At 45.3% G+C, this 27240-nt stretch overlaps 1 protein-coding gene across 1 annotated transcript in view; it reads right to left on the bottom strand.

Moving 5' to 3' along the window:
* RFWD3 (ring finger and WD repeat domain 3) overlaps window positions 1-27240 on the bottom strand; it is a 243098-nt gene that overhangs the window by 117642 nt on the left and 98216 nt on the right. Inside the window, exon 8 of the mRNA XM_078671496.1 lies at window positions 6310-6538. Within this exon, the coding sequence (XP_078527622.1) occupies window positions 6310-6538 (229 nt within the window). The remainder of the gene's footprint in view (window positions 1-6309; window positions 6539-27240) is intronic.

Raw genomic sequence — 27240 nt, 5'->3', positions numbered from 1 at the left:
ATCTTCGACAAGATCTACGAATTCAAAGAGGAACTACTCTCCAACGCTGTCATCAACTCCTCCGAGTAGGATTTCACCAATTGATGACGTGATTACTTTTAATGAGGTTCTCTGTCGTGGTGCAGCGAAACTTCATATCGAGATGCCTGTCTCTACTGCCAAGACAACAGTCATTTTCGAGACCTTACATCAGAAGTTGTCATCAAGACCTTTACTTCCTCTGGTTCCAGGTCTGTTGGAACCTGCGGAGCACAAATTCTTAACCCCGGCATCCTTGGGAGCGGTTCCTTCGCGGATCGCAAAGAAATATAAAGCTCCGGACAATGATCCGTTATTTCTGAGGTCTGAGCCACAACCTGATTCAGTCATCGTCTCAGCGGCTTGTAAAAATCAGACAGGAGCGGCATCATCCTCTGTGCCTCCCGATAAAGCCAGCAAAGCTATGGTTCAGTAGGAAAGAAAATGTGTGCCACTTCTGCTTCCTACATGAAGGTTGCCAGTGCCTCCGCTTTACTGGGTCGCTATGATCGTTCTCTATGGGATTCCTTGTCTCGCTTTGCAGAAAAACTTCCAAAAGAAGACAAGCATGATTTTCTGGAAATCCTTCATGAAGGTGGGCTAGCGGCTACCCAGGTGATTAGCGCAGCTGCAGATGCTTCCGACTTGTCTACACATGGCTATGCCCATGGACTCTGTGCATGACGCTCAGCTTGACTAAGGCTTACGGGTCTTAAACCTGAAGCTCAACACCGAATTCTGAATTTGTCGTTCAATGGTAAATCGCTCTTTGGGTCTCATGCTGACGATGAGATGTCAAGAATGAAGGCGGAGCTCGATACTGTGAGAGCTGTTGGTCTCGAAAAGAGAAAGGACAGCTTTAAGAAAAAATACCGTCCTTATGATCGGAGACAGAACCAGCAGAGGGTTCAAACCCCTCAATGGTCGTCACAGCAGAATCAGGGAAGATCTCAGTTCTCCCAGCGTCGTCCTGGTAGAGGAAGAGGGGGCATTTCCAGACAGTCTGCACCTGGAAACAAGCAGCAGCAACAAAAACAGTGAGTGCTTGCTTCCCCTGAGCCAGTTACCCACTCCGGTGGGGGGAAGTGTTTGTTTTTGCCTGGACGAGTGGAAAAACATCACAAACGACAAATGGGTGCTGAATATTGTGCAAAATGGATATGCAATCAGATTCAAGTCTCCTCCACCTTCCATTCCTCCTCAAAAGTCTGTGTTCCATCGACTTCATCTTTTGAAGCAGGAGGTGTCTACGTTAATCTTAAAGAAAGCCATCGAGGGGTTCCCGAGGGCACAGCGTCGGCAAGGCATTTACTCCCGATACTTTCTAGTTCCAAAGAAAGGTCCAAACAAGGAGTTCAGGCCCATACTAGATCTCAGGCGCCTCAATCAGTTCATTCGGCGAGAAAAGTTCAGATTGCTGGCGTTACATCAAATAATTCCACTTCTGCATCAAAGGGACTGGATGTGCTCCATAGATCTTCAAGATGCTTATTTTCACATCCCCATCGCCCCAAAGCATCGGAAATTTCTAAGGTTTTGCATACAAACCAGTCATTACCAGTTCACAGTCTTGCCCTTCGGGCTAAAGTCAGCTCCTCGCACCTTCTCAAAGTGCATGGCAGTCGTAGCGGCTTTCCTAAGGAAGAGACACATTTTCGTCTATCCCTATCTAGACGATTGGCTGCTAAAGAGTGCGTCCCCGAGTCTGCTTCAGCAACATCTCACGTTCTGCATACATCCGCTGCGGAGGCTGGGCCTGCACGTGAACTTCAAAAAGTCTATCCTCAACCCCACACAGAGGATACACTTTCTGGGCGCACTTCTAGATTCAAAGGACGCAAAAGCGTATCCTTCGGAGGAGAGACTATCCTCTATTCTCCTCAAGTGTCAAACCTTACTAAAGAATCCTCGACCAACAGCCAGAGAGATCTCGTCTCTGCTAGGGTCCATGGAGTCTTGCATTTTCCTCGTTCCGAACGCCAGGCTGCACATGAGACCTCTGCAGCAGTCGCTGGAGGATCAGTGGTCCCAGTTTTCAAACCGTTGGGACAAGCTGTCACTACCTCTGTCAGTACGGATCTCCATTCGATGGTGGATGCAGCGGAGTCATCTGGTAGTGGGAGTGTCTTTTCAAGAGGACATGCCCGGACGATCGCTGGGGACAGATGCGTCCCTGCAGGGATGGGGCGCCCATCTGGGGTCCCTTCAAGTTCAAGGAGTGTGGTCAGAGAAAGAAAGTCTGTATCACATAAACATGTTGGAACTCAGGGCGGTCCATCTGGCTCTCAAGGCTTTCTTTCCAGCACTCACGTCATCCTCTCTGCTTGTTCAGACGGACAATACAACAACGATGTGCTATCTGAACAAGCGGGGCGGAACGAGATCCAGACCTCTGTCGCTGGAAGCGCAAGCAATCTGGAAGTGGCTTCTGGCTCGGGGTATGACAATTTCAGCTATCCATCTGCCCGGTGTCCTCAACGTCCAAGCAGACGACCTAAGCAGACACTTCGCAGAAGCACACGACTGGGTCTTAAAAGACGAAGTGATAAGAGATGTCTTCCAGGCCTGGGGATCACCAGAAATCGATCTCTTCGCGGACGCCGACAATGCAAAATGCCACGTCTTGGCGTCCAGGTACCCACAACGAGGGTCCAAGGGGAATGCTCTATGGATGGACTGGTCAGACACATTACTCTACGCTTTTCCACCGATTCCACTCATTCCCTTGGTGATCAGGAAACTGTACAAGTCGAAGACAGACATGATTCTAGTGGCCCCGGATTGGCCTCACCAATGGTGGTACCCGGATCTCCTGCATCTATCCAAAGTGCCGCACAGGAGGCTTCCTTGTTGTCCGGATCTGCTGACGAGGGAGAACGGCAGAGTGTTCCATCCCAACCTGCCGTCCCTGAAGCTAGCAGTATGGTTCCGGAGTTCGTCCAGTATGGACATCTAGGCCCCTCGCAGGACTGCATGCACATTTTAAGAGAGACAAGAAAGACGTATGCTTTCAAGTGGAAGCGTTTTTTCATGTGGTGTGCTGCTGAAGGACATGACCCGATTCGAGGTCAGGAACAGGTACTGTTACCATACTTACTTTCTTTGGCCAAAGCAGGTTTACAGTATTCCTCTATTAAGGTCCATCTGGCAGCAATAACAGCATATCGAAAGTCCCCTACCCCTACCCAGGATTTTCTTGAGGGTCTCAGGAAAGTGTATCCTCCCGTGAGGGCTCCTTCACCTCCTTGGGAGCTTAATGTGGCTTTGTCTAAATTGATGGGTCCTCCATTCGAACCTATACATAAGGCTTCCCTTCAACATCTGTCGTGGAAGGTGTCCTTCCTTGTAGCGATCACTTCTGCGCGCAGGGTGAGCGAGATTCAGGCCTTTTGTGCTACAGAACCCTATCTCGTTTTCCATGCGAATAGAGTGGTGCTTCGGACTCATCCCAGATTCCTTCCTAAGGTAGTCTCGGATTTTCACATTAACCAATCAGTGACACTACCTACGTTTTTTGCTAATCCGAGCTCTTCAGCTGAAAAAGCTCTACACTCTTTGGATTTGAAAAGAGTTTTGAAGTTTTACCTTGATAAAACTAAGAGTGTTCGAAAGACTGATCATCTGTTTGTGAACTACGGTCCTCTGAATATGGGCTTGCCTGCATCCAAGAGGTCCATTTCTAGATGGATTGTGTCATGCATTTTGTTATGCTATCAGTTGGCACGAAAACAGCTCCCGGGTAGACCGAGAGCGCACTCCACTAGAGGAAAGGCTGCTACTATAGCAATGCTTAAAAATGTTCCTGTTCATGAAATTTGTACGGCACACCTTTTCTCGCCATTACTGCCTTGATTCTGATGCTCAAGCGGATGCCCAAGTTGGTCAGGCATACCTGAGGAATTTGTTTGGGTAATATCTATATGAGTGTACCGTTTAGAGAGTCTGGTATTGGTCCGCAGGGTATGGGATGGGCTTGCTACTCTATTCAGTGCTTATGACTATTGATGAGTATCCCCTGGAAGAGAAGGATTAGTTACTTACCTGTAATCCTAGTTCTCTTCCAGGGGTATACTCATCACAGTCATAAGCACACCCACCCGCCTCCCCGGACGAATACCAGAACTGTCTCTTTTACATGTTACCCATGCAGCTATCACACTGTTATACGCCATCCAAAAGAACTAACCTAACTGTCACCTGTGGTGCATGATGGGAGCCTGGAGGCTCACAGAGGTCTTAAAGGCACGGCGCCAGTTTTTTCTGTTGTTACAATGCAGCCTATCTAGGCTAAAGCTGCCTCTATGATCCTGCCTGTTTTTACCTTTGAAAATAAAGGTTGTGTGTTTCAAAGAAAACCTAGGCAGTGTTTTCTTCTTTACATTATCATATAAATGTAAAGATTTTACAGGCTATTGTGGCAGTTTTTTTAGCCTAGTATGGTTATTTTGGGCTGCATATGTATATGCATATTATCTATATATATTTGGTTATTTTATGCGTATTTATATGTATATATATATATATATATATATATATATATATATATATATATATATATATATATATATATATATATATATATATATATATATATATATATATATGTATATATATAGATATAGATATATGCATATTATTGGCTATTGCTCCGGGTCCCGCACGTGGGCGGGACTATTCAGTGCTTATGACTTTGATGAGTATACCCCTGGAAGAGAACTAGGATTACAGGTAAGTAACTAATCCTTCCCACCTGTCCTGGTGTCAAATGGGCCTCAGGGTGGTCGGTGACATCTCCCAGGTCTTGTGGAAGCTGGGGTTGCATATCAAAGGCGGCAGAGACTTTGAAGCCCCTGGCCATGATATGCTACAACACTAGCCATCCTGCTGGAGGAAGTGTGACCACCTTCCTCCAGATCTGCTTCCTGCCTTGAAGGGTGTGGGCTCTTACCTGCAGGGGGTCAGAAACTCATCTGTGGTGGCAGGCTGGTCAATAGATCGGGGTAGGTGTTCAGGGGGAACCTCTAAGGTACCTTTTGGGTGCATGCCATAATAAATCTTGTACTGGCAACAAGAAAGATGTATTAAGACAAGGTGTTTGATACCAACAACCTTAGGTTTCAGTAAAGCTATCATGTAGCTGGGGAACTCTTAATGACCAGTGCTCAGTACATATAAAGGTTTAAGATGGCTTCCCTGTTCACTTGTACCATCTAGCAATTGAACTAGTCAGCTCAGAGGCATAGCTGTCCATTTAGATATGCCCTCACATGTAATAGAATGCATCCTGCCTTGTAGCTACAAGGGCTGCTGTAGGGTTAACTTGCATATATCACATGCAGGGGCTTTGGCATAGCATACAGTATGCGTGCCATGTTGCGTTTTCAAACATGGTTTGCACCATGTCTCGCAGTCTGCAATGGAAGCCTGCATGCAATTTATGTAGGGGTCCATATGCTACAGCCCTCTATAGACCCTCTTTAGTGCCCATGCCCTAGGTTCTAGGGGTACCACTTACTAGGGACTTACACGGGTGCTAAAGTGTGTGCCTATTGTTTTACAATTAGACCATTTTACCTTGTTTTAGGGAAAGAGCCCTCGCACTAGGGCCTGGTTAACAGGCACATCATTTGAAAAACATCAGTGGCAAAAGGTGGGAGTGACCATGACGATAGGGGGCCCTTTCCCTCAGCTGGCAGGTTATTTTTCATTGGAGATGATCCTCATGCTCTATCGGCAACCACACTTTACTGGTCAAATGCCCCATCATGGTGAAAAAGCATATAGAACATTAAAACCTAGCATGCTAGAGAAAAAGCAGAGTGAGTTTTTAACTGATCGTCCTTTTCAGGTAACTTACAAACGCACTGAAGGACTTTTAAAAAGCTGTGCTTTCCATCACATCACAATATACAAAGAAATAGGAATAAGAGAAGCTAGCTTCACCTCACTTGTGGTCTGCTACCAGAGAAAAATACTCTGTCAGTTCATCTCCATATATGATCAGTTATTTTTTCACTGGAAAAAACATTCTCAATGTACAAAAAATAGGTTTTCAGTGTTGATACTGGACCTTCTGTCATGATAGGTTTAAAAATCGGAGCCAAGCCAGGCTATGCTGTAAATCAATACAGATAAGTCAACCAGTAAGCACCACTGGAGTCAATGATCTGAATTTCATTGAAAACTGAGCAAAAAATTTGTTTAGGATACAAATCTTTTTAATCCCATACTAATTTCACCGTCCCTTGCAAAAATGAATATCCTTCATCAAGATATCGGCAGACGACATACCAGGCATAAGTGTGGCTTGAGGTGACGGCTGAGACACAGCAAGGCAGCTTAGACGGTCCGAGTATGACATGACACGGCAGTTACCAGTCTGTGAAATGAGGATAGCCTTCTCAAAATTGTATTTGTGCTGACTCTGCGAAGATGACAAGGAGCTGAAAACACCCACACGGGAGCTGCTGGGTTGCTGGCTGGAGCTCGTGCTGTGTTGGGCCATTAAAGTTCGAAGTTCCTTCAAAAACAGAAAACGGTCCATTTTAGATGTCTGGAGTTTTCCCAGTTTTCAAAACCATTCTTATGTCAGGGGATCGACCGCTTTGAAACAACGTAAATTTTAACCAATCACAAAAGCAAGTAAAGCAATAGAACAGACTGAAAAAATAAAACATTTCAGGGAAGGACAATTATGTACAAAGCCATTAAAAACAGGAGTGAGAAAGGTGGTCAATTTACGCTAAGAGTTGAAAGCAGTTACATATTAGAGCAAACAATTAAGGTTCCTCTAAGCAGGTCTAAAGGCAGAAGAAAAACTAGCAACTAGCATCAGGAGAGTGAACAGCAAGGCAATAAAACAGAAGATGAAGAGGGCAAATCTAGCAAACCCAATCAAGTGAAAAAATAAATCGGTAAAAAAAGATCAGTAGTATTTAGAAGAGCCACGGAAAAGGACAAAGCCTCTACTGCAAATTTAGGATTGTGGAACTAACAAACCAGTGTTCAGACGTTAAATAAAAAACAAGGTAAATTGTTCATCTAACATGTGAGCCAACATGGTGTGCCAAATACCAACCAGTATGAAAATGCCAGAAGAGGTGTGTGAGAAAGTGTGTGTTTTGACATGGTTACCCCTCCACTTTTTGCATGGAAAATGATGTGATTTTGATTGTAGTGCACAGGGTCCCTTCCAACCAGGTTCCTGTGCCAGTGCTTCTTCCCAAAAATTGTTCCACACTTGGCCACTTCAGCTCCCTATAAGTCGCTAGTAAATAGTGCACTTAGTATCTAGGGCTTGGGAAATGAACAGGGTCCCCTAGAGACCCCTTACCAAGACCATGCCACTGCAGCTTGCATGCCCTGATGCAGTGAAAAACAATAAAGTCAACATGGCACACTGACTGTGTGCTATGCCAACCGGCACTGCCCAAGGTGTAGGTAAGTCACCCCTCTAGCAGGCATTACAAGCCCTAAGGCAGGATGCACTATATCTCATGAGCAGATAAGCCTCTACAACATTTAAGTCTATTCCTTAATATTATAAGTGCCAGGGAAGCCATAGGGAGTACATTGGCTGGAAACTCAACAACTTGAGTTCCCCAACACCATGATAGCTTCACTGAATCCAGGAGCGTTTGGTACCAAACAACTGATGCCAGTGTAGGATTTATTAACGCATGTACCCAAAGGGCACCTCGGAGGTGCCCCCTGAAAACCTACTAACCCTGGTGTGGTCTCTGACTGGCTTTAGGCAGCCTGCCACCACCAGACATGTTTCTGGACCACTGGGTCAAGAGCCTCTGCTCTCGTGCCTGTAACAAAGCACATCCTGGGTGGAGCCGTCACACCTCTTCCCCCCCAGGATGGACACAGTGCTCGAGATGGAAGTTTCAAAGACTTGCCACCTTTTTATTGCGACCCCTGCTGATGGCAGCCGACTGCAGCTCCCAGTTCAATCCACTCACTTTTGGCGGGAGAAGCGGCAGGAACACTTAGGAAGAATAGGAGGTGTGACACTCCCACACCCCTCGCCAACTCAACCACTCAGGTACAGGAGGCAAAAAAAAAGCACATTTGCCAGTGTCCACCATCTTGAAGATGGTGGAACTTTTTCCAAGTAGGGCTTTGCCCCCCTCCAACAAGAGTGGTAGACACCCCAGGTAAGGAACACATTGGTATGTACAGGTTACTCCGCTGTAACGCTCCTATATCTAGTATTTAGGTGGCTCTCCAGACCCGGAGATCAGATGAACGTCGACCTAAGAAGCTTGGACACTGAAAAGCCGCACCAGCACAAGAGAAGAAGGACCAGCAACTGACTATGCATCAGCCCTGCAGGCCACCTTTCGCCTCTGCTACAAAAAGAGGACTCATCCTGTAGGCCCAGTGACCTCCAAAGCCCTGGGAGGACTGCCTTTCTTCGATGAAGATTCTAAATTTCCCGTGGACAGCGGACCTGTCCAGAAGAAACAATCTACAAAGAAACAATAATTCAGCCCTGTGGAACCGCGAACGCTCCTCCGGATCTGCCTCTGCACCTGATGCCCACAGCCCCAATCAAAGTGGCCCACCGGTCCTGTGAAGGTTCCCCAGCGTTTGAGCAAGAGTCTATCGGGGGCGAACCCCTGCCAGACTCCTTCTCGACACTAGCAGCCTCAACTTAAAGACTCCTCCTGACCATGACCTGCCCGGTAAGCGGTTTTCTGACACCCTTGAACCCAAAGCCCCTGGACCTTGTGGATCCTGATTGACGGTGTCCCTACGTCCCCTAGCATCTCTACTGACCTTGGCAGCTGAAGGTTTTCTTCGTCCGGCCTCCTGGCCTGAGCCTGCAGCCTTTCTTCAAGTTTGATCTCCAGCATAGAATTGCATTGGGCGCCAGACGCTGTGTTGGCACTCTGCACCCAGCTGTCCCTGTGCCGCGGAGGGTGTAAGTTTGGTGCTGCCTTGTGGCCGCCCTTATACTTAGCTGGTGGTGCACTCTTTAAATGGATTTGAACCTTGCCTGGTGTTGACCAAAGACCCGTAAGCCTGAATCTGTAAGCAGAGTACTTACCTATAAAAACTGCATTCTTGTTTTTCCTCCATAGATTAACATTGCAAAGCTTAAAAATTGCACTAAGTGTCCACTTTTGAAAGTCGAAAAGTATTTTCCTGAAAAACGTACTTTCCTTTTTGTGAACATCTTGGTCTTAAAATGAACTTGAAACAAGCTAATTTTCTAAAATTGGTGTGGTTCTTTGAGTCGTGTATCATTTATTGATCACTGTGTGCATAACAAATACATTATACTAGTATGTGTTAGGCCTAAGGCTGCTCACCCACACTACCACAAATAGAGCACTTTAGGTTTACATTGAGCCCTGTACACTTTTTGTGGAATCTCTGGATTCTGTGCACGATATAACCACTTAATGGTATACCATATACAGAGCCAGCTTCCTACAAGGCGACAATTCCCATGGGCAAATCTAGTCAACAGCAGGTATGAGTATGCAAAATGGGGCAAGGACAATCCACAAACTATCAAATAGGGGAGCGGAAAGCAGGAGCAAAAGCACCAATTTGCAACAGAGACAGGAGGCCACAAATAATGCCCCAATGGCCAGGAGCAAAGCAAACAATGAGCCCATGAAGGAAGCAATGGGAAAGTCACTAATTAGCAAGATATGTTAAGTCACAACATGATTAACGAAGTGGAGCTTACAAAATATCAAACTAAGTGCAAAATACACAAACCTAGCACACGGGACAGGTAGCATATATTTAGAGAAGAGAATGGTATGGAATTAAGCATCCAGTTCAGTGGGCAGGTTTCAATGTTGTGTTTACAAGAATTAACTGATTATGAGTCGTGCACAACAAAATATTGCACAGCAACACAGAACACAGCGGGTACGTGGCTTCTGCGCCAAGCGTAATGGCCGCAACTCTGTGAGGCTCCGTGTCTCCCTGGACTTCTGCCCGTAATGATTCCGCTCAATGATCTGCTCTGACATGTCGAATCGATCTCATTGACCACCGGAATGCTGTGGAAGACAGCCCTAACCGGGGGGTAGCCATCATCTAAAGCCTGTTCGCACTGGGAACTGCGGCCTGGAGTGCGGTGGAGCCCCTGGTTCTAGTGACTGCTGCGCCAGTCCACAGATGCCTGGGTTCCGGAGGCTCATGTGCCCCGGTGAGGGCGAAACATACTCTGACAGCTCACTGTAGTTATGAAGCTGACACATAGAATGGGTTCTATAAGTTTATTTCTAACAGCCTCACACAAAGTGCGGTGTGAGGAACAGGAGGGGAAACCGTTAGAATGACTACAGTTGAGGAATGATGGGATAACTGTTAAGCAGTGGAACGTTGGGGAACCAATCGCAGGGAAAGGTGGACAATGGGTGCTCTCGCGCAGGAGAGCTCTAGGCAAGGTTGTCACGAGCTGGGTACAGCTCGTGCCTAACAAATACAAGCAATACAACACATCTTCCTCTCTTGATTGTTTAGAAGACCAAGGAAAACATTGCATCTCTTGATACATTAAGAATCCAAACATGTACAGTATTAACTGCAAACAAAATAATCATAACGTTTTGGTCGGTTAATAGTCCTACCAAACCTTCCCTTGACCCTCGGAGGGTCATGAGGTACATCTGTGTCTGAGTGGGAACTATGACGGGTTCTACAAAACCTTCCGCTGAAACCTTGACTGTCAGATGTAACTTCAGAGTCAGAATGTGAATCAACATCGCTGCACCGATGGGGCATCAGGGCACAAGGACTGACATCAACAGACTGGTCTGATGTGTGACAATCAGTGGAGTCAGTCAGATGGTTGATCCTGTGCAAACTCATTTGCTGGTAGTTAAATTTTTCAGTCATTCGTCTAACATCTGTTCAAACGCGCAAGCGCGGAGATAACCCTTTGGGGGTCGAATCCTGTGCTATAGAAGAAAATAAATAAAATAAATAAATAAATTACTGGGCATGGACCCGTGGTCTTTTCCGGTCTCATCATAATCAACCCACAAGTCTCTGCTGGTACAATTTTGCTGAGATTGATTATGATCTTTGTCTTCTAGATGGTATTTTGCCAACCTGTTCATGTGCCAAACCTTACTATCACTGAGTCTAGCAGCATTATTATAAAGTTTGCTTATGTGGAGAGGAGCGGTAAAAACCTGCTCTCACCTTTCCTGACTTTCCTCTCAAGCTTAACTTTCACTAAGTCCCCAATTCTAAATGAATGTTCTTTGACACTGTGTTTGGAGTCATACCACTCTTTATAACATTTTTGTGCTTTGACAATGTTATTTCTGATGGCCTCTGGTGACCATTCCAACTGTTTGGAAGCAGGCATCCAACCCAGATCCTTGCTCACAGCCTGTCTGCTTCTCATGAGGACAAAGGGTGCAGTACATGTGCTGGCACAAAGGGAAATTCTGAAGGCCCAAATAAGTTTGAATAATTCCTCTTCCCAGTTGAGTTTCGCATTTCTAGACAACTGTATGTGTCCCTTTAAGACACGATTGAAGCGTTCGATGAGACCATTGCCTTCGGGGTGATAGAGTGAAGTGGTGTAGTGGGTGATGCAATTCCTCTCTAGGAATGTTTTGAATATTTCTGAAGAAAATTGGGGACCATTGTCGGTGAGTAAGTGTCTAGGTAGTCCTTCACTCAAGAAAAGTTTGTCCAGAGATGAAATAATTGTAGAGCTGTCAATTCCTGAAACAATTTCAATTTCTGGCCACTTGGAGAAGTGATCCATGGTTACCAAGATATATTTTATTACCCCATCGTATCCTTCGATGGGACCCGCAATGTCCAATCCTATTCTCTCCCAAGCCATTGTGGGGGGTTTAAGAGGAGAGAGTGGAACTCTGGATGTTCTGAGGGTTTTGTCAGAGTCATTGCAGTCCACGCAATTTCTAACAAGAATCTCAATTTGGTTGTCAATACCTGGCCACCAATAATTAGCTCTGACTCTCTGCTTTGTTTTGGTGATGCCAAGGTGACCTATGTGGCATAAGTTGAGGATTTTGTTTCTGAGCGAGAAGGGTGCTATTGCTGTGCCAATTCTGTACAACACCCCATTTTCCAGACTGAGTTCATTTCTTATTTCCCAATACGCTCTTGCATCCTCTTGAAGTTGTCGTTTCTCTGGCCAAGAGCTTTTGATGAATTTGCATGGTTCTTGCAATGTGGAATCTCTAGTCATGTGTTGTTTCCATTCCTCATTCGAAATGCCGTTGAGGTCTGTGTTGAACAGTAGTGCTACTTTTTCTGTCTCTTCATGGTCGTCGAGGATTTCCATGTGTGGTAGGGGTAATCTGCTTAGGAAATCTGCCACATTATTCTTTACTCCTGGCCAGTATTCAACTGTGTAGTTGTAATCTAAGAATTTGATAGACATCTTACTAAGTCGTGGTGAGGCATTTTGCAAGCCTGCGGCAGAGAGAATTTTGATTAAAGGTTTGTGGTCCGTACGCAGGTGCCCATTGTATCCCCAAATGTATGCTCTGAAGTGGTTGAGTGCCCACGAACATGCCAACATTTCGCGTTCAATCACAGCGTACTTTTCTTGCGCTGAAGTGAGTGACCTGGACGCAAAAGCCACAACCCATTCATTGTTCTCAGCATCCTTCTGTGTGAGCACAGCACCCAGTCCTTTGTTGCTGGCATCAGTGGTTAAGTAAATTTCTGCTTTTGGGTCAAACCCTTTGAGAAAGGGTGCATTGCTGATCTCCCTTTTAATGGTGTTGAAGGTGTTCATACACTCCGTGGACCACTCAAATTGGTTTCTGTTTTTGAGTAGTTGTCTCAAACTGTAAGTTTTCTCTGAAAAGTTCTTGATAAACCTGGAGTAATACTCGGTTAAACCGAGGAAAGCTCTCACATCTTCTTTGGTGGAAGGGTAAGGAGCATTGGAGATGGTTTCAACCAGGCCCTGTTTAGGTTTAATACCTTCATGACTTATTGTGTGACCCAGGTAGACCACTTTGTTTTGTGACAGTTTACATTTATCAAGCTCAACGGTCAGCCCATGTTTTTTTAATTTTCCAAATACCTGTCTGAGGCATGTGTCATGTTCCACCTGGTTGCTGCCCAGGACCAAAATATTGTCTTGGAAAAACCTCACACCGTCAACGCCCTCAAAGATTGATGTCATGACTCTTTGGAAGAGCGCTGCGGCCGAGGCTAGACCAAACGGTACTCTGATGAAACGGTAACAGCCGAATGGTGTGATAAATGTGGTGTACTTTTTACTGTCAACATGAAGCAGTATCTGGTGATACGCGGATTTTAGGTTGATGATTGAAAATATACGCATATCATTAGTGGCATTGAACATTTCACATATACGGGGTAAGGGGTACTGATCAACAATTATATTTTTGTTGAGATCTACTGCTGCGCCAGTCCACAGATGCCGGGGTTCCGGAGGCTCATGTGCCCCGGTGAGGGCGAAACATACTCTTGACAGCTCACCTACTGCTGATCTGGAAGGGAGCAACGCTGCGACTCGGACCAGAAGCTGCTCCAACACAGAAAGGAAAAGAAGAACAGCGGCAGCCCCGTGCACGGCACATTGCCAGAGGCCTGCGGTCTCTGGAATCACCGGTGGTCATCAAAGCACCCACAACACAGCCCCTGGTGAGTGCTTGCCACGGTTGCAAAATAGAACAAAAGGGGCAGCAGGACGGCGGGCATTAAAGACGTATGAAAACAGGGTTTTAACAGCAAGCCTGTACCGAAGTGCCCTTAATGGTGGAAACTTCCCATGAGGCAAGATGGCACTGACAATGGGACGCGAAGGGGCAGAGGATTATTCGTCGGTGGAGCACAGTGGAGCAACTCCGTGCTAAGGAACACAAAAACAGCTGCCCCCAGTATTTGAAAGGCCGCCTGACCTGGCGGTAACCACCTGGTCGTAACTGCACACGGCTCTGGTCTCCATTGCACGGATCAGCGCTGCGGCTGACTGTAAGCGCCCCCCACGGTGAATGACTGATGTGATTGTGGGGAGACAATAAGCAGCGGCGACTGGATGCCACAAATCACCACGAAGGTGCTGATTAAATGGTGTGTAGGGCGGGAGGCCCATAAAACAGACTGTGATACACAGGAACAGTGGAACGCAGGGGGCACCGCCTGGCCATCAGCTACCCGAGGCAAATATTCACACACATGCATGGTGGGCTGAGTGCGGGAGATACCCAAGCATAGGGCTGATTGCATTGCTGGACGGCGACAAAACACTAACCCAGCCCAAGGCTGTGTGAGGGCCTGAATTGTGCAAGGTGGGAGAAGCTCCGGGCCGGAAAACCAGAGCACACATACTATATAGAGTACGGGCGAAGAGTGTGGCGGTATAGGGGGGGAATCAGAAGCTTCTGCAGTGGTTGGGGTCTTGCCCGATTGCCCAGTAACTGGTCACTACGTCGAGCGGTAAGGGAGCTAAGGGCGCCCTCCACACCAAACTAGACAAGTTCACCATGCAAAAGCAGTCTGAACCAGACGCCTCAGGTAAGGGTGGGGATGAAATGGCGCAAGACTTTACAATAACAGTGCAGTGGAAAAGAAGAACATTTCTGGAAGTCAAGACGCAACTGAGAGAAAAAGGTATCCGATACTCGATGTTACTCCCGGCGAAGCTCAGGGTCGAGGGTCAAAGCGGAGGGTCGCTCCTGGTTCATCGAGACGCCGGAGTCAGAGGCAGACTGTTTGGAGAGGTTGAGGCCAGAAAGAGACAACAACCCTAGAAAAGGGAAGGAACATTTTTGGAATGTTAGGTCTACACAGCAAGGTGGGCGACACGATTCATCTCCAAAAGAGTCTGAGGGGGCCGAAGCACACGGCTGATGGACGAGCACGTTTGACACCCCTGATGGACTGGGCCGAGAAGAGAACGATAAGCGATTTGGCTATATCAGAACATAGATTTGTTATAAGCATGTTGAGATATTGATCGATGGGCGGGAACCGGGGAGACCGGCCTGGAGGCCAACCCCTAACATTAGTTAGTTGTACATGGGGCAACAGGCACTCTGCATTGTTGTGGATTTGGGCAGTTCTACGTCAAGAGTGCAGGGGATCAGGGAGGGGGGTAATGGGGGTTGTTTCATTGTTGCGCTGTTATTTTAGTACAGATTCACACTTCACGAGCATGGACACAAATGGGACAATGGGGAGAGGACAGGACTTTGGATACGAACATCATCAGTCACCTCCCTATGGTTGGACACCCTTGTTGTAGGGAAAGAACTCAGTTATTACACATGGGCATGAGTAGAGCGCGGATCTATGGGCACCACAGGTGAACAAGCATTTACAATGCAACGGTTTCGCCTTTGCAAAAGTTAGAGCTATTGGCATTGTAAATGACAACATTTTTATTTATGTGTTGGTTTTGAAAACAGATAAATAAATGGCATTGTCATTTACATTGCCAACAGCTTAATCTCTCGCAAATGTAAGACCTATTGTACCATACTGAACGAGCTCATCAGACAGCAATTACTACCACACACACACACACCCAGAGCCAGCCACACACACACACACCCAGAGCCACACACACACAGACGAGAGTAAACGATAAATCTAACAGATGGCTTTTACATGACAGAAACTGACTGACGGATAAAGTCTGTAGAGCTACAAGAGGCTACAAATGAAGTTGTTTACTTGTATGGGAGGTACATTTTGCCCACAAGATGACGACTTGGAAGAGTGGCAGCACTCGTTTGTACACGAGTAAAGACCAAGCTCCTTTCCCAGATGGCAAAGCACTGGGAGGGCGAGAACATACAAGAAGTTGCAGATTTCTGGGCTTCTTTGAAGGCTTCGTGGGCTGAGGAGTAAAAGACAGCTGGAGCTCACACAGGGCTGTCGGGCGCCCCTTAGTGTCCAGCTCAAGCTCAGAGAAAGTGTAGCAGGCGCTCCCAGGAGCAGCATTTTTTTCCACATTCCATAAAGTTTTGTGTCTCCCCAGAGCCCCGCCCAGCGCCAAGAGAAACAGGAGGCAGAGAGGGGCAGGCAGCAGCTGAGGCCTAGGAGGGGCGGGGGAACTTTCCCTCCACCGACAAGTTTTCCAGAATGTGTCAGGGGTCATTATTATGGGACACCGGTATCAAGTGGGCAAACAGACATTTAGAGAGAAGCAATTAAATGCAGGACACTGAATAATGTAGAGAGTCTAGACATGCTGAGAACCATTTCTTAGAGGGGTTGCAGGTCGCGCCGCCTGTCCCGTGGAAAGACAGCCTAACTTGCTCGTCAGTGGCCAGTGACTGACAAAATGGTTCCTCTTTCGCACCATCAATGAGTGCGTAGGGTTCCGGTCACCACCCAGGCATTCCACTGACCCCCTGTTTACCGACAGCCTTTGGTGCAGGTTTACTTTTAGCCTTTCTGTTCTCGGGAATGCCTCCGCCTCCTCTAGACGAGCTTAGTAGCCCCTGATCCCTGCAAGAGGAAGGGTGCCTTGTTTGGAAAACAAAAATGGCCATTTTCGATGGCCTGGCTTCCCTGCGCAGCCGCCGGCCGTATACACAGCAGGTCAGCAGGGGGTGAGAGGTTTTGGGGTTCGCACTTCTATGGAGAATGAAAACACTGCACCCTAAAATTCCACAGCCCCAGACAACAAAGCAGAGGGAGGAAATGAGTAGCCAACGTGTTATCTCCTGATTTCCGTGTTAAAGAATAATGCTGATGCCTTGGCAGCATTGTTTTGAGGCACTGTCCGTTAACACACTTGGCTGGGTTTTTTTTTTGTGGGGGGACTCGCCATTACCAAGAGCATATCACCCATAACCAGAATGATAACGCTGTATGGATGTTGGAAAAGTGTAAACAAAGGAGGCGATGATGCACACAGGAGAACACAGTTTGTAAATCTTCTGGGGAGGAGGAGGGGGGGGGGACATCGGTGATCGTTCTTTACTTTCCTCGACCTCCCTTCACTCAAAAGATTTTAAAGTCCCACGTCGGTACATCAAAGAAAGCATACCCAGCTCCCCGATACGGGGTAGGAGCTGCTAGTGTCGTGAATTAGAATACCATAACCAACAAGGGAGAAGATTAAAAGTCGGCGGTAGTTAGCGACTGTGAAAGCAGGAAAGGAGTGAAACTGGACATGGTAGAGTACCGTGTGGGATCATGAGGTCGATACAAAGAATAAAGAAAAGGAAAACAAGCTCTTAAAATAAAAAAAATAAAAGTGGAGGCAAAGTAAACAAGTCAGGTCCCGGGCCGGCAGCCAATTACAGCGCGGCCCGGGGAATGACGTCACGGAGGTGTCCCGGGCCGGCAGCCAATCACATCGCGGCCCGGGGAATGACGTCACGGGGGTGTCCCTGGCCGGCAGCCAATCACAGCGCGGCCCGGGACGCACGGCAACAAGGGGCGGGACTTAAAAAAAGAGTCAGAAACGCCCACGATTTGCGTTCTGACCGGGAAAAAGTTATTGACAACTATGTCTTCCAATGGTTAGCCTCCATTTATGGACCTAGCCAATGGAAGAAGGGGCTGGTTTAAGTCCCCCATACTGTTCTAACATTAGATTTCGCCTGCGCGAAATGCTGCTTGCGCAGCTTTCGACAGGCGAAACCTAAAAAGGTTCAGGCAATACTCAAAGATGTGGGGAATATGATGCTAACGTTTCCCAACAGGAAGTTGCCACTAGGGGGAGACCTCAACTCAGTAATGTCGGAACGCCTAGACAGTTATCCACCCAGGGACATAGGCCTATCTCAGCTGACACTCCCACACTTCATAGACGCAGTGGGACTAATAGATATATGGAGGGTGCATCATCCCACTGAGACAGGTCACATATCACACGGGGGTTCATAATAGTCTGTCTATAACAGATTATGTCCTTACCCCGGCAGATCAAGTACGGAACATTAAGGAGATTGGGGGTGCCGACACTTAATTGTCACTGGTTCAGTAGCTCCCTGTTGGTTGCGTTTTCGGGATGTAGCTCTTTTCTTCACACCCCCATAAAACAACATGTTATTTAACTGTTTTCGGGATGTAGCTCTTTTCTTCACACCCCCATAAAACAACATGTTATTTAACTGTTTCCAAATACAGAACGTTTTTGACACATAAATAGAAAGACATCAGCATGCCCTCTCACCATTTTTTGCCTAGGCGTCGTAAATTGAAGGAAATAAAGACGCCTTGCGCATGAGAACCACAGAGAACGATCGCTCTGAAAATTAAGGTAATCTTTTACGCAAAATGCTGAATTTGCTTTTAAGTAATTCAGGGAACAGGAGAAGCTAAAAATCCCCATTATTATTTGCACCGTAGGTACCCAGCTCAGCCCTGAGGAAGAACCCGGTTAACTTAGATAAGGGTTTGGAAACGCGTCGGCTGTTTGGCTGTTCCAAGGAAATCTATACATTGGCTGCTCCAGGAATTGAATACCTAAGCTCACATATAGGGCTACCAAAGTTAATCTTTAGGAACCATAAACGTAACAAGCCCAGTGTGACTAGTCCTACAAACTTTGAACACCAAAAAGTTAGGACTACATCAAAAACACACTCTGGTGTACCGATTCTTGTAATCTATTTTTGTTTGTTTAATCAATATGTTTAGAAGTCAGTACATGTTGTCATTTATGTACTCACATATAATCACTTGTATGATTTGTTATACTGATTTTTGTAGTAGCTGTTTTATGTTATAGGCATGTGAAAACCTCAGACTTATCTAGGATGTGTAAATGTATGAAAACTGAAATGAAATGTATGAATTAAATACAAGAGTTTTCGCAATTCAAAAAACGAAACTCTATGGCTGCTTTCAAATAAAGAGCAGTCTTATCTAAATCCGAGCACAGGCACTCATTTTTTGTACAATGATTGATTGTCCAGCCGGGGACCGTAGGACAAAACCCCTTTAGTTTAAAAACCACCTAGATTACCATCACACTTTTCCCCTGAAGGATCGGAAACCTGAAAGCTGGTATCGACTTTACCTATGGGAATGTTCTTAAGAGAAGTTGCCCAAGTGTACTACGTAAACCATAAGAAAATAATCAAGTGTGCAAAGGAGGAATGGTACCAGGAAAAGTGGTCTAGTTTTTCCTCTGCCCCAAACTGTAAAGATTTTAAAACATTCTGGTCAATAATTAGTGTAGGTTCTGGACAAGCAAAACAAGCGGTAGAACCCAATCTAGCGCCGAAGTATGGGAAGACCATTTCCGGGATTTGTACTCTTGCGAGGCTACCCCAGAAGATGCGTCTGTAAATTTATTTGCCCATGGCTCACGCACCTTCTGCCCTGAGGAGTGCACGGTCACGGTGGCTGAAGTGTGCACTGCCATTGACAAACTTGCATCAAATAAAGCACCCGGCCTGGACAAGCTCCTGGGCGATCTCTTTAAGCATCAGCCTAAAGTTTGGGGCCTTTATCTCCGTTTGGTTTATAATGCAATCCTGAGAGGCATGGTGCTCCCCAGTACTTGGCTGGGAGCAGAGATAGTACCTATCTTTAAAAAGGATTCACCTCTGCTCCCATCCAACTACAGACCCATAAGTCTCATTGACGTTCCCCAGACGATCTTCGCGAGACTTATTTTAGATCAACTGCAGGACTGGATGGAGGAGTTTGAAATACTTAGCCCCTATCAGGCAGGGTTCAGGAAAAACACCTCTACCGTAGACCAAATTTTCCGATTAGTGATATTGCATTGGAAAACGGTGCATATAGAGAGTGGCAGTCTATATGGTGTTCGTGGACCTGCCTTCGATCTTGTACCTAGGGGCAAATTGTGGAAAGTCCTTTTAGAGTTGGGCATCCCCAACCATCTCCTCTCAGTCCTGATTAGGCTACACAAGGCAAATTTCGCCCAAGTCAGATGCGGGGAAGAGTGGTACTTTGACATCCAGATTCCCCGTTGGCCGGGGGGTAAGGCAGCCCTGTGTGCTTGCACCGACCCTGTTTTGCCTCTACGTCAACGGGGTAATCACGCATCTGAATGGAGTGTCGAATAATGACGCGCCGAAGATAGCCGGGAATAGGGTACCGGCGATAATGTTCGCCGACGATAACCTGTTGCTTTCTAAATCCCCAATGGGTATCCAGAGAACATTGGATGGATTTGTAGAACTTTGCAATGAGCGGGGTTTGGAGATCAAAACATTGAAAACAAAATTCATGATCTTCAACCCACCCAGAACCACAAGACCCAATTCCACCCTTAGCAAAACAATACTGGAAAGGGTAAGCACCTTTGTTTATCTGGGGGTCACGATTAATGAGAGCTTGACGTGGGGTCCCCAGGCAATGAAATATCAGTTAAAACTTGCCCAATTAGCGGGTGGGATCCTGAGGCTAACTAATGTTTCATCGATAAAGCCTCTTGGTCCACCACTAGAGGTCTACAAATCACAGGCGAGGGGTGCAAGTATGTACGGTGGCGAGTTATGGGATCACTGCAATAAATCCAAAATTATTAGGGTTGAGAACAAGTTCTTAAGGAATTTGTTAGCTCTTCTGCCCAGTACCCCGCTCCTCCTACTGAGACTTATTTTATTTTATTTTAGAGGTTTTATATAGCGCTGGCTGGACCCGGGGGCATCAGAGCGCTTTACATATTGTGAGCCAGAAGGTAAAAACAACGGGACCCAAAAACATAGCAGTATTGTATATACACAACATATACGTCAACATATGGGGGACTTCAGGAGGATAAATATGGGAAGACAAAAAACACCATACTGTGGAGTAAGTGGTAATTATAATTACATAGGCACAAAAAATTAAGAAGAGCGCTGGGAAGATAGGGCAGTAAGGAAAGGGAGGGTAGTGGTCAGTTAGGTTGATAAGGAAAGGGAGGGTAGGTCAATACATTGGATGGGGTTGGAGAGGGATGATGAGGGCTGAGGGTTGACGACGGAAGGGAGGTGTGGGGGAATGCGAGGGTGGTAGACAGGGAGGGTGGAGGTGATGAGAGGAAGGGCGGGTAAGGCATTGACTTGGGGATTACACCAATTGAGGAGGAGCTAGCTCTAAGACCATTAAGGTACTGGGGCCGGCTCTGGGTTACACCTGAGCTGGTTAATTATAGCCAAGAGCTTAGAGAAATACTTAGCTGTATCAGAGTATGTAAAATACCATGGCTCACCTTCATTAAGAAGGAATTCACTAGACTGGGACTGTCAGTCCTATGGGCCGTCCCCGAGAGGGGATGTAACCAGATCTCTGCCATTATGCTTACAAAAGGATATCGTGATGAGAGCTTGAATACGGCTATGCGCACCCCCAAACACTGCTCCAGAACTGTGTCCTTTCTCATGGCAAAAGATACATATAATTTTGAAGGCTTCCTAGGCGTCATCTATCCTGTCATAGCCAGAAAATTGTATGTGCAATGGCGGCACGGTGTACTACCCATACGGGCCTTCACATGCAATTGAAGCATGTCCAGCCCAAAACTTGCCCTCTCTGTGAATGTGACAGTGAATCAGAGCAACATGTCTTCTTCTTTTGCCCCGCATACATCAAACCAAGGAAACACTGGCTTGTCCCACTATGTAAAAATCTTGGTTTCCGGCAATGCATGCAAGCGCTTAGAGCTATGCAAAATGACACCTCAGGACCCATTGTCTTCGCAGTTTCGTGTTTCTTAGCAGCTATGTGGCGCATAAGGAGAGCTTCAATTACCTAGGGCTAAGTGTCTCCTACTAGACAAACGATTTACTCTGTTATTGAGGTGTTCCTTAGTCCCTTAGTATACTCTACAATGTGCCCTTATCTTAATGTGATCTTATTGTGACTGTTATAATTAATTGTCATGTTTTAATAACGATAACTTTTCACTATATTAATGATGCATGTCTTTTAAATCTGTGCTTTTATGGTATTTTTTACCGAAATAAAGATTTTATGATGACTACGTAAATGTATTGTGATTTACAATCTGCATTGCTCGTGATATTTGTATCGTTGATTTTTATTGTCAACAAAAAGCATTAAAAAACAAAACACAGAACACAGTATTGGGTTGATTGGAAATCTAGAAGCAATGGTCCACAGAAGATAAATCTGAACGGCTCACTGACAAGGAAAATTAAGAATCGATCAATGGTCATATACTTCAAGTGACTAATGAAAAGGAAATTCAAGCATATTTAGTGCTCTATCCAAAATGTTCAACCCACCTTTTTCGCCTTCTCACAGCTAGGTATGTATGTGTTTATGTATATGGTATTTCTACAGCGCAACCTAACGACCTAGCTAAAAGGCAGCGCAGTGCTGTACAGGAGCAAAAAGTAATTGAATCACAGAATGTTCACTGCTGTTATCCACTTATGCAGATCAGAAGTCTCAGTAATTGAGGGTCACGCCTATGTCAGAACTCCAGTATAGAGTTAAGAAAGGCTCAGACAAGATGCTGCTTGCAGAGACATGCATGCTGGTAGGTTACTCTTTTCTTGATTGAGGTCATTACTATCAACACAATTTCACTGATGGAGTTTTCACTCTCTTTATCAGTGTGTGGAGAAAGGCTACCTCCAATGTTCCTGGATGATCTCACTTACAACATGTATAAACAATTCAAAGTTGCTGCGTTCACCAAGGTTTAAATTAATCTTGTGCATAAGCTTTGAATTTATATACTCCCCTTCTACACTTTTATAATGCATTATTCAAACCCAAAGTGTTCTAAGAAACGTTAATGAAGGTGCTGAATTCACAGCTTCGAAGGGATCAATCTATTAGATGTCCCATAAATATGTGCCTTAAGACGACATTATCAACAGGTACCACCGGCTTCCTCGGGAAGCAAAGCCCTACCTACCAAATCTGGCTGTAACCCTGCTTTAATTTATGGAGTGTGGGTTACAAATATTCTATGACGGCTGAACTCTGAAGTCCTTCAGAACCTATTTCGCTTCTTTAGCTTTCCCAGAGTCTGTGACTCGGCACATCTGCAAGTAAGGTCTCCCAAGAATGCAGAAATAAGAAGATGAAGTGTCGTTTCTCGTACAAGTAAGAGAGAGAACATGTGCAAATATGCTGAGGGAAAGTTGTCATTGGAATCCATATCAGGTGCATGGCATGAACAGGTGTGAGTGGAGAACCTGCTCGTTCAGCTAACAGCATTGTAATGACCAGCAAGAAGTGCAGAGTCATCAAACGCTTCACCAGCTTTGTGACCAGGTCATGCCTGTAATAGACTACTAAGGAGCTATATAGTATTACTGGGGTGCGGTATAAAAGGCAACAGTATCTGGTAAAGACATATACATACCAAGCTCCAAAGATAATCTAAGAGTGAACAGTGCAATTATGCCGCACTCCCTTTACGTAGGCACAACAGCAGTGCAAAAAACCTTTGAATGCTGAACGAGGATGTCCATGGATAGATAGGCACTTTACAAGTGTTGTATTATAATAATAATTAAGCCAGCTACAGCCTGCAGGTATTTCCAAAGGCATACATTGTAAGATATGCAACACTCTTGATAACTTAATCATGTTGGCAAACGCAATGTGTCCCACGAAGATCATCAGGAAGGAAATCCAAAGGATACCACACTCTCTAGGTTGTAGATCCGGTAATTTAGATTATCTGTAAATAGTGTCCATTTAGTGATGAATTTGGACACCTGAACACTTAAAGGAACTGGCACCAACTCGAAACTGGAGCCAGAAAAAGTGATAGAGGACTGATTTATAACAGACTGGTAGGGTAGACTGTTTCCAACTGATCTGGTCAAGAGCATCAATATCTGTGAAAATAACTTCTGGCAGTGAAAGTGTGTGTGTGTGGGGGGGTTCAAATATACATCAGTATATCATCTGCATAAACTAATATGGCATCTGACTATTTCCAACTATCTCCCTCGTACACTTACAGTTGATTATCTGGGCCAGATGATGAAGAGTTAAACAGATAAGTGGAAAAAAGAGGCATCCGTCTCGTATTTCGTGAATCTGAGACATGGGGATATCTGCTTCTTTTTAGTCTTAGCCCATGCCCTAAACGCTCTATGCAGAAAAGACATTCTGGACATTAATTGCTTAAGATCAAAACTTCACAGTAGTTTAATCATTACATGTAGTAAACCAGACTAGCTGGCTTACCCTTCAAACTTTCCATAAGGAAGAAGAGCCGCCTAATGAAATGTAGAATGTGCTTGCGAACAGAACTCTGATCTTCATTAGTCAAGCTCCGAAATACTCGTGACAATTTGCGGACGAAGATTGTGCTTAAAATCGTCTCTACATCCATTATAGACACCAGACAGCTAAGAATTTTGGAGGAGATAAAGGAGAGCATGAGAACAGGAAACAGAATGTCAGCACACCTTACAAATACTCACCTTTGCTTAGGTACCATTTAAATTACCTTAATAGCATCCATCATGCTGCCTGACTAGTACGTATCTGCTAATATTCTAAGAGCTGTAGTGCATTATCTCAGCACATTAATAACAATTGTCACACCGCATTCCACATTGCCAGTATCATTAAATATCTCACTGAAAAAGGCTCAATACTTTGAAGTACTTCCACTGGTAGATTATTACTGCCTTCCGATTTTAATTTAAACCCAGGGCATGAGGTACCTATTTTTCCAATAAGACTACACTGGACGTCCTCAAAGGTCCTGCATGAGTGTATGGATGTATGCGTCTTTCCTTTGAAACGATTCCACATTCATGATTTTTGGTGAGGAAAAAAATAACAATGATATTTTAATATGAGGAAAATAGTTGTACTTATAATTCCACTAGCGGGCAGAAAATTTATTTTTTTAATTATCTCAACCAGGTATCTTCGTTAGTGTTTGCAGCTCATGAAAACCTAATAGCGATTGGTTGCCAAAAATCTTTTGAGAACAGAAAAAAAGTTCACCCTGTAGTAAATATATTGAGATTGGATTCCAAGTTATAAATGGTTACATTTTCCTAATTAATGATGTTATTAACAGGTCTCGATGAACAGAATTAATTGGCTTATCAATGTGGAACTTTGGTTGACACTTAATTTCAGTAAAAAACGGATAAACCAGTGTTTCTCAAACAGTGGGTGGAGACCCACTGGTAGAACGCAAGCAGGTTTTTGGTGGGTTGTGAACGTACAAACAATTAAAAAAAAGTCATTAAATTCTGCATTTTCCTCGACACATTTTCTGCAATTCAAAGAGTGTAAATGACAGGCTGTGTTTTCTGAAAAATTGCTGCTTGTTCTTTTACGTGGGGATTGGTGTTTACAAACTCCTCTCACTTTGCAGACAGAAAATGAAGTCACATGAATTTTTTGACAATCTTGCTATGGTACAAGGAGTGCTAAAGGAAAGGCAAAGAAAGTTATTGTTGCAACAAACAACAAAATTTAAATATCTTTATACAAGCTGTACACATTCAGAGGTAAGGAAATGAAAAATTAGGCACTTTTTTTGAAAACAAAGATTTTAATTGGATCAAAACAAAATCAATAAACTACTCGGTGATGAACAAAAGGTAAATATCCAATTAAATCGGATTTCTCCATATTACAATTTGGTGTAATATAGTTTTATCAGTAAAACTATCTTTGTACAAATTTAGTGTACATTGTAATGAAAAATGTGGCATCTGTAAATGATAGTGCTCTGCCACACCACGCTTTAGTTACATAAAAAAAGAGAAATCGGCTACCTCATTTCCATCAAAGCTAGGTGGGTTGCATAGCTTTGTTATTCTAAAAATTGTGTTGTGGTTCTAAAAAGATTGGGAAGCATGTGATAGTCCATTTAAGTACTCGAAACATGTTTGGGAAAGATCATTAATGCGCTCTTTTTGCTTAATTTTGGATCAAATACAGATGGTGGTAATGAGAGCTGAGGAGCACATAAAGTAGTAGAATCGAAGGAGGCGTGCTCGGCCCAAGGGCGAGAACGTTCACCCTCACCGGAGACCGATGAATGCCAGGCTGGGCTCTCTCTACAGCATCCTTTGCTGCACCTCCCCCTTTCAGTACCAAGTTAGTAACAAATTATTCGCTAAAGAGTTTGGCTGCACCAAATCAGCTTTCAAGTAGTGATACCATTAATTTACCCCTGCTGCTTGGCCATATGTAGTGGTACTGCAGCACATGGCATGCAAATGAATCATTTGTGCAGCTTCGACACAAGTTTCTGAATTGGCTCCATCTCAAAATGGACCTCCCCATTTAAAAAATCCAGGATATTTTAATGGTTCACAATTCGGTGGGCCCACTAGAGAAACCCTTAGTGCAAGACTGTGTGAAATCAATTTCTGGCACCCAAGGCTCACACATAATTTGCAATTCACGCACGGCCAAAGAGACACACAAGTGTAGCATAAAGTTATTCCCCTTAGGTTTCTTTTACCACCGGCTGCAGAATATGGTAATGAACAATCTTCAAACCGAATGTTTTAAGTCAGCCTATTTCCAATCAATCATAGCATTTGTAAAGCGCACTACATACCCGTGAGGATCTCAAGGCGCTAAGGGGGGGGGGGTGGAGTGCTGCTACTGTTCGAAGAGCCAAGTCTTGAGGAGTCTTCTGAAGGTCAGTAGGTCTGGGGTCTGCCGATGGGGAGGGTGTTCCATGTCTTGGTGGCAAGGTGGGAGAATGATCTGCCGCCGGCGTTCTCCTTTCGGAGGCGGGGGACAGAGGCGAGGGTGCGGTCTATGGAGCGGAGCTGGCGGGTGGGGGTGTAGAAGCGGAGTCGGCTGTTGAGGTACGCTGGTCCGGTGTTGTGGGTTGTGGAGTGCCTTGTGTGCGTAGGTGAGGAGCTTGAAGGCTATGCTCTTGTTGACAGGGAGCCAGTGCAGGTCTCAGTTGGGGTGTGATGTGGCTGCGGCGAGGGATGTCAAGAATCAGGCATGCGGAGGCGTTCTGGATGCGTTGGAACAGTTTCAGGAGTTTGGCCAAGGCTCTTGCGTTGAGGGTGTTTCTGTAGTCCAGTCCGCTGCTGACGAGGTCCTGGGTGACTGTCCTTCTCGTTTCGGTGGGGATCCACTTGTAGATCCTGCGGAGCATGCAGAGGGTGTTGATGTAGGAAGGTGGAATCTGACTATATGGTTACCCCCTCTTTTTCCTGGCGTTTTGCTGGTTTTCGACTTAGTTGGCCTGGGACCCTGCTAATCAGGGCCCCAGTCTATCTGCTTTCTCTATAAAATGGACTCCATGTACTTTAGGTACATACCAGATTGGTTACTGGGTCACCCTTGTGAGCCCCTGTATAGTGT

This window comes from Lissotriton helveticus, chromosome 12 (assembly GCF_964261635.1).
Source record: "Lissotriton helveticus chromosome 12, aLisHel1.1, whole genome shotgun sequence".
Lineage (NCBI taxonomy): Eukaryota > Metazoa > Chordata > Amphibia > Caudata > Salamandridae > Lissotriton > Lissotriton helveticus.
Note: the sequence above shows the minus strand (reverse complement) of the source record. Positions and strands in the feature narration are given on the sequence as shown.